The 17,268-nt window shown below is 33.1% G+C and overlaps 1 protein-coding gene and 1 non-coding gene across 2 annotated transcripts in view; one reads left to right on the top strand and one right to left on the bottom strand.

Moving 5' to 3' along the window:
• LOC118622356 (tigger transposable element-derived protein 1-like) overlaps positions 1-6,937 on the top strand; it is a 28,999-nt gene extending 22,062 nt beyond the window's left edge. Inside the window, exon 2 of the mRNA XM_036249788.1 lies at positions 5,526-6,937. Within this exon, the coding sequence (XP_036105681.1) occupies positions 5,526-6,937 (1,412 nt within the window). The remainder of the gene's footprint in view (positions 1-5,525) is intronic.
• An 8,329-nt stretch (positions 6,938-15,266) lies between these two features.
• Positions 15,267-15,373, bottom strand: LOC118623147. The gene has a single exon (XR_004958231.1). It is a non-coding gene; the product is annotated as a U6 spliceosomal RNA (small nuclear RNA).
• Between the last annotated feature and the right edge of the window lie 1,895 nt (positions 15,374-17,268).

Raw genomic sequence — 17,268 nt, 5'->3', positions numbered from 1 at the left:
AAAATTTTATTATAGGGTGCCAGTAAAATCAGAGATCCTTAGGTGATTATCACAGTGGTAATAAAAAAAGTACATGTTTTTTTAATAAAGTGCCAAGTTAATATTAAAACATTAAGGACACATATCAGTAGATAGGTATAATTGTGTTACTCACTGGACAGTTGCTTTCTGGTAAGGTTGAGTGAAATACATTATATTTGGTAATAACATATTTGAAAAGTGAATCACTCAAGAAAACATAAAAAACAGTTATTACTTGCTTGTTTACACAAAGTCTATAAAACATCTTTCAAAATACATATTGTAACAAAATAAGATAACTGAGAGAGTAAATAAAATATTTAATAATTTATGACATAAATAAAACCAAATGTAGTTAACATCAACTTATAAGAAAAACAAACACACATATTAAATATTTTTTCTGGAAAAATGCTATTTATAAGGGTTCTAATTGGTTATTTCATGCCATACATTATACTTAAGGTAGTAGTTCAACCATCCATAAATGTAAACATGTAAAAATGATTGATTGATGGTTATATTTATATGAAAATATATGAGCAGATAAAATGCTTTGGGATGTGAAGTCTTATTGAACTCTCATGATTTTACATGGTCTTTTTCCATATACAAAGAAAGGGAAAATATGAAAATATTTTGGAAATAAATTTTTACTTCCAAACGCATAAATAAGTCCTGCAACACGCCAGTCTAACTCTTGGTCACTTCCAGTGCTGGTATTGTCTCTACCTTTCAGCAGTTCAAAAACTCTTACCTTCTACTCTCTTAGAACCACAATTTCATCTCAGTTTTTCTCATATACCAAATTCAACACATCTCTGGGAACTTTTATATTTATAGTATATTGTTTCTTGACTTTTCATAAACTTACATCTTTTTTATTCATCTTATATTAGTTAACTCATTGTAATTATCTCTTGTATTCATTCTCAGCAATGCTGAATTTTTCCTCTTTCATTAGTCAAAGTTAAGTTTATTACTGTTTCTATGCCTTGAGAAATAATACCTGAGAAAACACACACACACACACACACACACACACTCCATGTCTGTACTTTCTACTCAGTTAAAGAAGGAAAATGAAATATTACTATCAGTTTTAACCTATTAAGTACTTCCCCAATCATATTCTCCTCCCAAGTGTAGATATTAAATCAATATTTGTCTTTATTATCTTCTTGCTTATCATTATGGTATATAAATGTATTATACTTTGTATATTAACTTGAAATATTTTTGTCTTCAGTGTTATTTTGTGAAATCCATCCAGGTTATATAAAATTGCTCAATTGTATTGTTGTATATTGAATCATATGAATATGCTACAACCTAGTCATTTATTCTTATATCTATTGGAAATTTGTTCTGTTCTAATTTTTTTTATAATTCACAGCAAATGTATTTATAAATATTCTTTCTTATATAACTACAAAGAAACTTTTCTAGATTTTTTAAATAGAAGAAGAATTGATAGGTCATAATTTATAATCATATATTTAAATTTATTACAATCTTTTGTCAAAAATTGCATTCTAATTTTAATCTAAACAAATATAACAATTCTTATTATTTGATACACTCAACAACACTTAAATATTTCAGACTTCAAAATGATTTTTTTTCATCGTTTTAATATTTCTTCCTATTTAATAATAATATTGATTATCTTTTCAGCAGTTTATTGGTCAGGTAGTTTCCCTTTTAAGTAAAATTATTTTTCATGTATTTATCTATTTTTGTTGTTATTATATTGATTTTTTTTTATTCAATTATATAAGATTTATTATGTGTACATAATTGGATTTGATTTAGCCTTGTATTAGCATACATTCCCATCATTAGTTTATTCATGTCTTATTAGTTAATTGATTCATTTTAATAAATCAGTACACTATACAAGAACTACATACTGGCAATAACTTGAATTGCCTAAGTATTTCTATTTTATTCCCAAGGAAATCTCTATACTTATCTTGTTTTATTATAAATTTTTTTTTATATAGATATGGACCACTCTCATGCACACACACATACACACACTTACATTCCTAAAAATGATATTGGTTAACTTCAATACTTTTAATTTTATTTTAAAAAGATATGCTGAATGTTATTTTCTGATATTTACTTTTACTTATCACAATAATAACATTCATCAATATATTCTGTACAACTGTAGTTTATGTACCTTTGCAGTTGAATAATATCCTGTTCTGGTATGTCTCCATTTTCAGTTGTGTCCACTGAGTCAAATGGTAGATGACTATGTGCCTATTATGAAACATTTGAGAGAATCTTCATGTGAACATTAAAATTCCAGATTAAACAGACAGCTCTTGTAAAATATTAGAATCCTTCCGTTGCCTGGAAATTATTCAAGGGCCTCACCTAAAGTGGCCGCATTTAATGATAATATCTGTATCTCAAAGTCCACTGCTATTCCATCTCATCAGTAATTAAGGTCGGTTCTAACATAGTCAAATTTGCAAACACAGTCTCTGTTACTGCAGTAGCTTCTACTCAAAGAATTTTGCAGTATCTTGTTAATATATTGTTTTGTGCTGGTCTTTACCTATTAATAATCAATGTTTTGAATGGACCAGCCCTTCTGGTTCTTATTCTGATTGCCAGATGCCATCAGCCATAACTATCAGGAAACTCTGAAGAAAATGGTTTATGATTTATAGATTTTGGAAATTATATGGCACATCTGGGGCCACACAGTGAGGTTGCAGGGAGGGAGAAAGAGAGAGCATTGGCCTGGGGTTCTACTTTTATTGGGCTCAAGCATGAGAGCCTAAGGTTTTGTGGGCTCCCTATTGGTGAATTAAAAACATAAGAGTGAGAACGTAAAGCATGGGAGAAGAAAAAACAAAGGGCTCAAATGGTTAGTTATCTAAATCAACCAAGATCTCTAAGACAAAGGAGCCAGGGTAGTGTGTGTGTGTGTGTGTGTGTGTGTGTGTGTGTGTGTGTGTGCGCGTGCGCACACACAGGGGGTGAGGGGGTTGTGCCCAGCCGTCTCTTTGTCTAGTCCTGTGGTTGGCAATGTGTTTATTGAAGACAGTCATCTTTGATGTGGATGCCTTCTCAATCACAGCTTAAGTTAAGCAGTTACATACAAAAAGCCAACTTTCAGGGCTTACATTACATATATACTAACTGGAACCAGGAAAACTTAGTGTGAATGTATGTATATGAGGGTACTGGATTAAGGAAGACAGAAGTTAGAGGAAGTGTTTGATGATATGAGGAAATTCTCCTGTGACATAAGATTCAACATTCTGACCTGGAGCTGGTCTTGATATATTACTAGAATGGATACATTAACTTAGACACGATATAGCTACAGTCAATTAGGTCAAGTTTGTTAAACTGCCTTAAAAGAGTGTTTAGCAATGGTGCAAAAGGTTGAGAGAGGTGGACATTTTAAAGTGGGCCTGTTGTCAGAGACCAAAGAGAAAAGCAGGTGACTGTGCTCCCCGGAAGATAAATATGGCACAATAAGGAGCATACAGGTGTGGGTGCAACAGGATTGTATGTGACAGTGAAATATAAAGCAGTAGGTAATGGGACACTGGTAGTCCTAAGGAGAAAGCAGATGTGTAGCAAACAAGGACAGATGACCAAGAAAGGTCAAAGTCTTCGAAGCTAAAGCCTGATGCCAGCAGCTCTAATAAACAAATTAAAATAAATAAATAAATAAATCTCAAGAAATTTTTAATTTTTTGAAAATTATAGATTTTAAAGTTTTGATTCTGTTTTCACAAATTTTGAGATCATCTATTAAAGTCTAGTTACTAGATAAAAGGTTGCGGGCTCCACAGAATTTAGAACATGACATTATACAGCAATAAATCCAGCTAAGCAATAAAAGCACTCTGAAAAAAAATTGAGCATAAATATTGACAATCAATTAAGTACAGAGGGACAGTTTAGTTGGATATATGAAGTTAAATAATATTGCTGTCAATAAAAATCTCCGACATCTGTTTATCAAATAATACTAAAAGTATCCTGCCAGCCTCAGGCTCAGTCCCGCCCTCAACCAAAGTGCTCTCAGCATTTAGTATCCCCAGAAATCCCCACTGCAAACCATCTCCGCTCCTTGGAGAACACACTGACCTATATTGTACCCCCACCGCTCTGCCATTCCCTTGAGCTTCCCTCCTTCCAGCTACCATCACAATGATAAATAGAAGAAAGAATGTCAGTTTTAAAGCCCTGTGGTTTTGACTCAAGTAATTTTATTTCTTCCAAGGATGAGTTACAAATAGCTGTGTACTATAACCAATATGACAATATTTTCTGACCCCTCTATTCTGTAATGTAATTTGCATTTTTATTAAGGCATAATTTACATGCCCAAAACTATATCCATTTTACTTATTTTTTTTATTGTTGACTCTGTTACAGATGTCTCCTATTCCCCCCTTTGCCTCCCTCTATCCTGCCTCCACCTCCCAAAATCTACACTTTGATAAATTTGATAAATGAACTGTGCCCATGTTATCATCCTACCAATCAAGATATAGAACATTTCTCATCCCGGCAGTTCCAACAGTGAATTTTCTAGTCAGTCTACTCCCTGCACCACCACTCCTAAAACTGCCAGGTAATCTCTGTCTGATTTATATTATCATGATTACCTTGGTCCTGTTTTTAACCTCATAGGAGTGTGGTAATATGATATAATTTATTTTCTGGTTTTCTTCTTTTATACAACATAAAGGTTTTAGATCCATACATGGCATTTCATGTATCACTAGTGTGTTTTTATTCCTGAGTAATATTTCACTGGCTGCATATACCACGCTGTGTTTATTTTTCTGTGGTTGAACATTTGGGTTGTTTTCAGATTTTGGCTATTCTGAATAGCTGTTATAAACATTCCTGTATAAATAAATGTTTGGGGTCATATGTTTTCTCATGTCCACAGAATAACTATGAGTGGAATTGCTGGGTCATCAAGCAGATACAGTGATACCTCGGTTCTCGAACGCCTTGACTTTCGACCAAATCGGTATTCGACCAGGAGATTCGAGAAACTTTTGTCTTGGAATCCGAACAAATATTTGGAACTCGAACTTCCGAGATGAGCCGAGTTGAGCCGAATGAACGCCATTCGCCTTGCTTGCGTCATCAGTGTGAGTGCAGAGAGAGAGTCACGCTTTGTGGAGAGAGTCACGCTTTACACTGAATTTAACCCTTAGACATGGGTCCAAAGAAAGCCAGAAGTGGTAATGCAGACAAAGGTAAGCGGAAAGCTGTGAGAACAACTATTGAGCTGAAGAAAGAAATCATTGCCAAATATGAACAGGGCACACGTGTTTCGGATCTGTCTGCTGAGTATGGCGTGCCAAAATCAACCATCTCTACTTTCCTTAAGAATAAAGCTGTTATAAAGGCTGCCAATGTTGCCAAAGGTGTGACGCTGATAACTAAGCAAAGGCCTCAGATAATGGAGGAAATGGAGAAGCTGCTCCTTTTTTTCATTAAAGAAAAAGAGTTAGCAGGTGACAGCATCAATGAGGTCGTTATTTGTGAGAGAGCACTACAAATATTCAGTGATCTGAACGAAGAAACACCTGGTACAAGTGGTGAAGGTGCTTTCACGTTTAAAGCCAGCAGAGGTTGGTTTGAGAATTTCAGACATAGAAGTGGCATACATTGCGTCACTAGGCATGGGGAAGCAGCTAGTGCAAACCAAGAGGCTGCTAATAACTTCATTAAAGAATTTAGTGACTATGTCAAGGCAGAAGGGTTTGTTCCTGAGCAGGTGTTCAACTGCGATGAGACCGGATTATTCTGGAAAAAAATGCCAGCCAACACCTACATAACCAAAGAGGAGAAAGCGCTACCAGGGCACAAGCCTATGAAAGATAGGCTTAGTCTTTTGTTTTGTGCAAATGCAAGTGGTGATTGCAAGGTAAAACCCTTGCTTGTCTACCATTCAGACAATCCCAGGCCATTCAAAAGGCACAATGTAATGAAGAGTAAATTGGCTGTGATGTGGCGGTCTAACACCAAAGCTTGGGTTACCAGACAATTCTTTACAGAGTGGGTGCGTGAAGTTTTTGCACCTCAAGTGAAGGAATACCTGGCAGAAAAAAAATTGCCTTTAAAATGTCTATTAGTGATGGACAATGCTCCTGCTCACCCCCCAGCTTTAGAGGAAGATCTAGTTGATGACTATAGCTTCATCAAAGTAAAATTCTTACCCCCCAATACAACCCCTATTCTGCAACCCATGGACCAACAGGTCATATCCAATTTCAAGAAATTGTACACAAAGGCCCTCTTCCGGAAGTGCTTTGAAGTGACAAATGACACACAGTTAACTCTGAGGGAATTTTGGAAAGAACACTTCAACATCCTAAATTGTGTAAACTTGATTGACACTGCTTGGAGTAATGTCACTCATCGCACATTGTATGCGGCATGGCGAAAACTATGGCCTGAAAGGGACAGTGAGGGTTTAGAAGCTGAGTCAGCTCCTGTCGTTGATGAAGATGTTGCTGTAGTTGATGATGTTGTGGCTATAGGAAAGACCATGGGCCTTGACATTCAACAAGATGACATCAACGAACTTGTGGAAGGTCACGCTGCTGAGTTAACCTCCGAGGAACTGATGCACCTACAACAACAGCAGCAGAAAGATATGGTGGAAGAAATTTCTTCTGAAGAAGAGGAGAAAGTGGAGGATATTTCTGGTGGCCTTATTCATGAAATGTGTGCAAAATGGGCAGAAATCGCAAACTTTGTTGAACAACATCACCCTGATAAAGTGGTAGCAAATAGAGCAGCTAACATTTTTAATGACAATGTTATGTCCACTTTCCGCAAAATTTCTGAAAGGAGAAAAAACAGGAAACAATTGAAAAATTCTTCCGTAAAGAAATCAGACAAGTAACTGCAGAGAAAGATTCTGATTCTCCTCAGCAAAAGATACAGAGAACAGAAACACCCGAAGAGCAGTTACCCTCTGTTTTTATTGAAGAGGACTCCCCTTCAAGACAATAAAGGTTGGTACAGGTACAGTAAATGAAACACAATTTACTGTACTTTACAGTACATTTTATTTTATTTTTTTAATACATACTGTACACTTTTATTTCTTGTTGAGACTTATGTTTTTCTACATATTATATACAAATTAGGCCAGTAAATAGGCATTTTCTGGGGCTTGGAACGAATTAATCCAGTTTCCATTATTTCCTATTGGGTTTCATTGCTTCGGTTCTCGAACAATTTGGTTCTCGACCGTCCTCCAGGAACGAATTATGTTCGAGAACCGAGGTATCACTGTATATTTTACCTTTAAAATACCTTAAGCAGTTTCTCAGAGCAGTTCTACTGTTTTATAATACCACAATATGTTAGCATTCTAGTTATTCTTGCCAACATTTTGTATTCTCACACTTTTACATTTATTTTTTCATTTTTATGGCTAAGGTTTCATTATCATTTAAAATTCTCTTACGAATAATGAAGTTGCTCAACCCTTTTGGTATATATTGGCTAATTACATATTTGTGTGTGTGTGTATGAAGTAATTTTTAACTTCTTACTCATTTTTAATTGGGTTGTTTTGTATTAAGTATTGATTTTAGGAGTAATTTTTTTTATTCTAATACAAGTACTATTAGAAATATGTGCTCTCAGTCTGGTTCTTTTAACTATTTTTAAATGGAGCCTTCTATGAAAATAACATTTTTATTTTGATGAAATTTTATTTATTCTTTATTTTTTCTTTTATGAGTAATGGTTTGGCCCTGTTTAAGAAATATATACTTATTTGGAACTTGTAAAACTATGGTTACTGTAAAATTAACCCATATGTACTTTCATCCATTACTAAAAAACAGCTTTTTTTTCTGCTTCCCAGTGAAGGGCTTATTCTCAGTATAATTCGGCTCTTTGAGGTTCCCTTACTTAGTTCTTCGATAGCATCATAGAAGGAGGTTATTATTTTATCTTTTAAAAATATTTTCATTACATAAAGTGTTAATTTTATGTTCCAAATCCTAACCTGAGGTTGAAGTTTCTCCTTTTCAAATTTTAATAACTATCGCTTGCATACAGCAGCGTCCAGTATAGTAATAGGTGCTTATAATTGTGCGGTTGGCTTACTTAGAAAACAGAAAAGTTGTGTTTTAAAAGGTAAGAAAATAGTCACAGTATTTGGTAAATAATTTAACATCAGTAATTAATCATAGCAGCATTTACACTTAGTAAACATGGTTTCAATTGCATATAAAATTACAGCCTTTGTAGAGCTCATCTTCTGATACTATTGAAAAAGTGGTTTTATTCTATTGAGAACATGAAGCTTTTGATAAAAAGTTTAGCAATAAATTTTAGTTTAAATTTTGAAATTTAAAAAAACAGATCTATGTCTAATAGATTGTGTTCACCATATAATGTAACTAAATACCGTTTTTTTTTAGTCAAAGACTAGTTCTACAATATACAATTAGGATTTTAAAATAATGACAGTTTAAATTGTATTAGTGGTTAGGTCACCTGACACCAACTTTCATATTTAACTTCATCTCTAGCCTAATCATATTCCAAGAAGTAAGAATGTGGTCATTAGTTGAAAACAACATTCCTAAATTACTTTAAGTTTATTGAAATCTAGTTGTCTTTTAAAAAAGTTTTATTAAAATATGGTCACTTGCAAAATCTTGCTTCAATACATTTTCTAGTGTCATTGTTTATACCATGTGATCAGTATGAAGAGACTTAAATACCACAGTCCCTTCTTGTTATATGGATTGTAATTTTGTAAATTATTATTAAATATTAAATATGCATGAGTTTGTTTTATTTTGTAGCTGTCAGCAATGATGCACGGTGGTGCCAGGCGCTAGTCTTTTTTGTGGACATTGTGATTAATCAAGAGAAAAACATTAAAATGCTCTTTGAAGAATAAAGAATATGAAGTAATAAGTATGTATATTTTATATTCCATTAGTCATTTTAGGGGAAAATCTATCAAATATTTTAGTAATATTTGTCATTAAAAATAAAGTCAAATTCATTAATCAATTCAGAACAAAGACCATCAAGCCCTGGCAAGGTTCAATCTGGACTAAATATTTTCTAAGATTTATAAAGCACATTTATTTATTTAACATCTTTAAAATTCTATATTTGAGGTATAGTTAGAAATAATTTTGCCATCAAAGTTCATATATCCTACAGGTACACTTTGAAAAGACCCAAGACAGCCCTGGCCGGTTTGGCTCAGTGGTTAGAGCGTCGGCCTGCGGTACAGAGAGACTCGGATTCGGTTCCCGCTAAGGGCACGTACCTCGGTTGCAGTTTGTCCCCGGCCCTGGTTGGTCGTGCGGGTGGCAGCCACTCGATGTGTCCCTTCACGTCGATGTTTCTCTCTCTCTCTCCCTCCCACTCTATCTGTACAAAAATTGGAAAAATATCCTCGGGTGAGGATAAAAAAAAAAAAAAAAAAAAAAGAAAAGACCCAAGACAAAAAAGTAAAAATCCCCTATGTGAACCTCTTCACCTAAAAATATATATTAACATAGACTCAATTTTTAGGTATATGAATAACATTTTTCTGTAACTGTTTTGAGAAATAATTTCAAAATGCATATATTGAGAAAGCGGTAAATTATAAAGTATTTGATTACTGTATAATAATAATAATATCAACATGTGAATCATTTTAACTGTCTAGAGACCCAATATTGTGTTTACCTTTAAAATGTTACAATTATGTTAGAAATCAAAATATTTTGGCTATATCCAACTGATTAATTCAAAATTATATTTGTTTCTACTAAATGTTATTTACTTATATGTTTTTTATTTTTATTAAATTAATTGGAGTGACATTAGTTAATAACATTATATAGATTTCAAGTGTAAAATTGCATTATACATCACCTGTATATTGTATTGTGTACCCACCACCCTAAATCAAATCTCCTTCTGGAACCATACACTTGACTCCCCTCTACCCTTCATTCACTATCTCTTCACCCCCCTTTTCTTCTGGTAACCACCATACTTTTGTCTGTGTCTATGAATTTTGGTTTGTTTGTTTGTCTTTATTTGTTGCTTTTAGTGTTGTATCCACATATGAATAAAATCATATGTTTTATTACTTTTTCTATCTGATGTTTTGTTTTGCATGTTATTCTCAAGATTTATCCGTGTTTTGCAAATGGTAGTATTTTATTCTTTTTTATGACTGTATAGTAGTTCATTGTATATATGTATCACATCTACTAAATATATCAATTCCTGAAGTCTACATATGAGTAGAATTAAGTCCTTCTTTAAGGTAATTTCATTGAAAAACTTTAAATAATCCCCACAGAAAATATTTCTCATTATAATTAATGATATTTTTTTGCCCTGTCATTTAAAATTAAAATTTACCATCATAAATAGAGCTTTAAGAAATATTGTAACTTTTATAAAAACTAAAATAATAAATTATTTTAAAAATTCAGGACATAATAGACAACATTAATTTAATTTCTTATTCATATCTATGAGCAATGTAAAACCTTAGTGAAAAATAAAGTTTCCTAAAATGGTGAGAGAAAAAAAATGAAAGACATATTTTAATTAAGCAGTTGAGCCAGAAATTCATTCAATTTCTAATTTCTCTCATTGAAAGTGGATATCAATTTTTTAAATAAATCTTTATATTATATAAGTAATTAAATCTAACCCTTTCAAGGTCAGAAAACAGGACTAGGCAGATTTTGTTACTTTCCCAAGAATATATAAATTATAAAAAGGGAAATTTTATCTAAATTAAGTTTATTATTTAACCAAGTATCTGTCAAATCAGGTTAGGCTATGTTGCAGTGCAAACTTGCCTAGTAACTCATGGGTTTCATTTCAAAACCGAACAAATAAGTTAGTTCCCTCGCATTCAGTGTAGGCTCTGCCTCACCTGCAAGACTCAAGTTGAAGGATTCATTATCTGGAACACCAATCATTTCACATAGAAAAGAAAATTTCATGAGTTATGTACTAGATCTTAAATGTTTCTGCTTTAAGTAATTATTGAACTAATACTATTCAGAAGGTAAATTTGTACAGACTCTTTAGAAAATAATTTGAAAACTATCAACATTGAAAGTTCACATTATTATTTGACACCAAAACTGGAATCTCTTCTGTATTCACAACTGCTCACAAATCCCAAAACAAGTGACATGGCTTTGCTACCTTAACAGTAGCAAGGAATGTAAAGAATGTTTGCAGTTGCCTGGCCTGTGTAGGTCAGTGGCTGGGCATCGACTCATGTACCAAGAGGTTGCTGGTTTGATTCCTGGTCAGGGCACAAGCCAGGGCTGTGGGTCGGATCCCCAGTGGGGGGCATGCAGGAGGTAGCCAACTGATGTTCTCTCTCATCGATGTTTCTATCTCTCTCCCTCTCCCTTCTTCTCTCTCTAAAAAGTCAATAAAGAAAAAAAAAAACTTTAAATGAAAAAATGTTTTCTGCAAAGAAGGAATTACATATATTTCTCATTCATTCACTGTCTGAGCACATATGTATGTACATAGGTTTATTTGTGAGAATTTATGGATGCAGAATGTCTCTTACACTATTTCTCTAAATATTGCTTGTTACTAGAATGGGAAAAATTCCTATTACTGTAAAATTACTATTAGGTATTCATAAATTTGTAATTTGAAAAGCCATATGTGCTAAGTTTTTACCTAGAATATATGTGTATATATAATAGTGTATATTATAAATACTATATATTAACATATTTTGTTTATGTATTTTCTGTGTGCATATACATATCTATATTTAATTTGCTTTGTTTAAGCTTTAAAAATTTTTTTTTTCTTTATTGACTTTAGAGAGAGAGGAAGGGAGAGGACAGAGAGAGATAGAAACATCGATTGGCCGCCTCCTGCATGCCCCCCACTGGGGACTGGGCCCACAACCTGGGCATGTGTCCTGACCGGGAATGGAACTGGCGGCCTCTTGGTGCGTGGGTAGATGCTCAACCCCTGAGCCACACCAGCTGAGCTGTTAAGGCTTATTTTTTTCCTTTTGCTCCACAGAAGATCTTTTTGTATGTGTCCAATTTCTTTTTTCCATTGATAGTTTTTGGGATTCCTAAGATTATCTGAAAAACTTTCTTCCATTACAAGTTATGAATATAACAGTCTTTTTTCTTTTGCACTTTTAATGTGTCTTAAGTTTCAATAAATGATTCATGATGAAGTAATTGGGATAATGGATTTAAGAAGATAATAAGACCTTCGTATTTTTCGAAACAACTACTTCCAAAATGATTTACTGAATCATCTATTCTCTCATTTTATTTTGAAATGCAACCTTTTTCATAGCTTAACTTCCCATGGTTATTCTGTATTTTTAACTTTGCTTTATTGTTAAAATTTTTTATTCCGGTTAACATCTTAATATTAGAATCCATTTTAATTCTTAGTAAGTTTAGGTCTTCATATTACCATTCTTTTTCAAAATCTTTGTAGCTATTCTCTCACATTTATTTTTCCACCAGATATCTAGTTTCTTATTGATTTAAAAAACATAAGGTACCTTGGGTAGGTGCTCTTCCTCTCCAGGACGCCTGTGCCTTTCCAGCCCGTACCCCAGTTCTCCCGCCACCCCCTCACCTTTGCCCTTCCTTCTCCAAAGCTCCCAGGACCGTTCTTTTGCTTCTGTAACTTGTTTCCTGATCCTGTGCAGCTCAGCCAGCTCATTTCTACTACCTTTGTAGCTTCCTAAAAACTTTCTCTTATAATTAAAAAAAAGAAAGATGTCTTGTGTACATTTTATTGTTCAGGTTAAAGTGGATCTATTTATGGTAATTTATATATTTACACAGTGCACTGCAATAGATGAATACTTCTGTAGAAGTATCACTGTCTATTCTGGGGAACATTTTAAATAGCAATACATAAATAATACAGTCATTTAAGTTCTAATAGAATTCATCGGTAAATCATTCTAAGCCTAGGGTATTTTTTTGCAGGAATGGGGTATTAAGGGTGTGAAAGGCATTCTTTACATCTCATGTTTTTACAATGATTTGTATTTTTAGGTATTTAATCATTTCTAGTATCATTTTTATAAATTACAAATCTTATAAATTTTCTCAAAAACCTATCCTTTGTCATGGTTTACAAATATTGAATGCATAATTTAGAGAAAAATATTTCCAATAAATATTTGGTTTATGTCTTTAGCTATGTGTGGAGGTTTTCACATTCTAAATTGTAGCTATATATTATATTTTAAATCTTTAGCAGATATATTATTGCTTTAACTCACTGGTTTCTAATTTGTATTTGAGTTTTAGCCTTTTTAACTTGATTTTTAAATTATTATTTGTATTTTATTTATAAAATGAACATCCCGATTTGCCTGGACTTTCTTGCTATGTATTTAATTCAAGTGCTTTTAATATATGTAATTTAATAATAATATAGCTCATTTAAAGTGTCCATAGTAGTTTTAAATTTTCTCTTTGATTCAAATTTGTTAAGTTTTTACATTAAATTAACTTTGTTATTTTAGTGTCAGTTTTCTGAATCTTTGATCAGGTTATACATAAATATATAGCATACATGTGCTATCTATATTATTTCTACTCTAAACTTTTTGTGGGTAGGGGAGTATATAAATTTTTTTCAAAGTTGCATTTTATTTTGTTATGCTATTCATTTATAATATTTCCTTCTAGACACTTGCCATAAATACTACGCAACATATGTTTATATTTCCAATTCGATTCTGAAAGAATAATGTAGAATGGAAACTTTTAAGAAAAAGGGATCCCATATATTATTGTTAAAGGGGGATGAATAGTAATGCATTTTGAACTTACAGAAAAACCTCAAACAATTTTGCCAATAATCACCAGATCACTCTTAAATTCATCCAGAACAATTGTGTTATAAAATAAAGGATTTAATGCACCTGTTACATGATTATTAATATTTAGTAATTCATGAGTAGTTATGTTCATTTAGAGTATGACAAGGCTTTATATGATATTGCATATACAAATTACATTTTCTTTATATATTGCATGAAGCACATAATATGGTATAAATAAACAATAAAAACCTCAAAATCATGCATTTACTATTTAAATAGATAATCAGATTCTATCTCAAGGAGCAGTTGTAAAGAACACAACACAAACAATATAAAAAAACTGCAACACACTTTACCTCTCCAAATTCAGTTTTTTTTTTATCAAAAATATATTTGCATTTGTTCAATACTACTTTTGTTATGTTTTTTTCTTGAGAGAATATGATTTTGCAACAAAATATGGATATCCTCATATTCATATTATTGTATCTTTTAAAAATTTTATTCATTTATTTTTTTATCCTCACCTGAGAATATGTCCTTTCATTGATTTTTAGAGAGAGAAAAAATGGAGAGAGAAACATCAATTAATTGCCTCCCATACACACGTTGACCAGAGATTGAACCCACAACCTAGGTATGTGCCCTGACCTGGAATTGAACCTGCAGCCTTTCAGGTGCACTGGATGGCACTCCAACCGATCCACCCAGCCAGGGCTCTTTTTTTTATTTTTGATGTTTTGGGCTTTTAAAAAATTTGGGGGAAAGTAGGATTAACTTACTTCTGACTCAGTTTTCAGCAGTGAACTACAATTTTTAACACTTTGAACATAGATATTATTTTCTGTAACATATATTTTTAATATTTTTATTAATTTTTAGAGAAAACATCCACATGAGAGCGAAGCATCCATCCAGGCGCCTCCTGCACACCCCCTGCTGGAGACAGAGCCTACAACCCCGGCATGCGTCCTGGGGAGGAATTGAGCCAGCAACCTTGCAATGCACAGGACAACTCCTTAGCAACTGAGCCCCACCGGCCAGGAATGTGTAACATTGTTTTGTATTTTATTTAAATTTTGAATCATTTCAGCTCACTTTGCATCTTCTGTTGTACTAATAATATATCCTCCAAACACTTGTCTGAGATCTTGCTTCAGTGAGGCTTTATTTTTGTTATTTTCTTGAGTATCATGGAAACATATTTGAAATTTTCCTTTTCTTAAATTAATTATTATTCCAGTTCATTTTTATTTTTAATTTATATTTGTTTAATGTTTTAAATGACTATCTTTCTGGTTTCTTAAAAATAGCATAACAATTATTCCAAAATGCTGTGGCTTGAATGTCATGTCTTTTTTTTCTTAAAAAGGAAACGGCAGAAAATAAAAAATATGGAACGCTCACGAATTTGCGTGTCATCCTTGCGCAGGGGCCATGCTAATCTTCTCTGTATCATTCCAATTTTAGTATATGTGCTGCCGAAGCGAGCACTTGAATGTCATGTTTATGCTCACCCTAAAAATTAATCAAAATCTGGGAAGGGCTTGGTTAGGCAGTCCTTGTATCAAACCTGTCACGTCATGATTTTGCATTATAATAACGGAGACTGCAGTTATCAGAAAGTTTGATTGGTCTGGGAGATTCACTCAAATTTCTGGAAATTTGGGGCTGCCTTCTGGAAAGGCCTCAATACATCTCTATTTGGGACTCACTGAAGGGAACTGGCGACCTCTTGGTGCATGGGTCGATGCTCAACCTCTGAGCTATACTGGCCGGGCAAAAGTTGCAGTATCTTTTATGACCTAGTTTTAAATACACATATCATGACTACTGTCATATTTTATGCATTATCAGAGTTGTAAAGGTTTTGCAAGACTCAAGGATAAGAAACATAGCCACATAACTCAATGGGAAAATGTCAAAGTCATATTGAAAGACAGTTATATTCAAAGATCATTGGTGGGATATATATTGATGCAGCTACCTTCAGAAAATACAATCTGCTAGTTTTCCCTCTGGCCACAAATTCTATCCCTCCTATGTAGGGATACACAAAATACACTTATGTATTCCATATGACTCCTAAAGATTTAAAGAGAAATATACTAAGTGAAAGGCTAGCTTTAACTAAAATGGACAGGTAGAGATATTAGACTCTCGAAAAGTATAGGCAAGTAATTGGCTGAACACACTTCTTAGCTGCAAACACCAGCTCTTTTTTATAGAAAAAAAAAAAAAAAAAAGAAAAGAAAAAGATGTCTAAGAAGATGGAACCAGAGGTCGAAAAGCAGACCCAGAGGCCACAGTGACTCGTTGCTAGGCAGAACGATGGAGCCTTAATCCAGAGACTGGCAGCCATGTCCCAGATAGAGTTCATAATTGCTTTTGAACAGTAATTACTTTTTAGAGTGAAAATGTCTACTCATGCGTTGGATGTATGGAGGATAAATAGCTTGTCTCTTTCATGTCTTCAAAAAAAAAAAAAAAAAATACTGGACACACAAAGCTGTTTTTAGGAACTGCATAGCCTTTCTGAGCAAAAGTGACTGTTCCGAGTTGACAGGTTTTGAGGAATCACGGAGATTGGAGATTGGAGGATCTCTCAGAGCTGCGCAGAAGTTGATGTCATCTGTAAAAGCCTGGTGATTTGACTGATTGATTGATTTTCAGTCTAAGGCTTGTTTATGGGAGTGAGTTTGCCCATTAATGACTGATTTTAAAACCAAAAGTCTATCATTAACTATTAGGTTGGTAAAAGATTTTCACTGATTCAAGTTGTTAATAGATTGAATGGGTTCAGGTGGCTATTTGTTGCCATGTTACTATGGTTATAGAACAATCTGGGTTTTCCTAGGAGTGTGAAACCTTTTTTATATTCTGATCACATCAGATTCTCTCTCACAGCTCTCAGTAGTTTTTTCTTGTCCTTGACATGTCCATATAAATAAATGCCTCTCTTATATAAGATTGGATTTTGTAGGAGTATAAGGAAAGAAAATTTACAGGCTTATTAGAGGCCAGGCCAACCTAGGGAAACTATGAGTATTATCCATCTCATAAGTTATTGTAAAAATTAAATGAGGATATATATTATGGAACCTATAACCTGGATAATATCATACATATAAATAAAAATCTTAATATATTTTTATGATGACTAAATTTAATTAAGGAAACAGATCAAAGAGAAAACGACTTGCAATTATTTACTTAACTCTGAGCTTTTGAAAAAGAATAAAATCAATAATCTTTTCATAAATTTTTAGTATTTCTCAAATATATACAAAGTACCCCTTCCCCAAAGAGTTTAACATTTCTGTTTTGTCTTTAAAAAATAAAATCAATTGCATGTATTATAAATTTCAATATACCTGTAATATAGGTTT

This window comes from Molossus molossus, unplaced genomic scaffold (genome assembly GCF_014108415.1).
Source record: "Molossus molossus isolate mMolMol1 unplaced genomic scaffold, mMolMol1.p scaffold_m16_p_9, whole genome shotgun sequence".
Lineage (NCBI taxonomy): Eukaryota > Metazoa > Chordata > Mammalia > Chiroptera > Molossidae > Molossus > Molossus molossus.
Note: the sequence above shows the minus strand (reverse complement) of the source record. Positions and strands in the feature narration are given on the sequence as shown.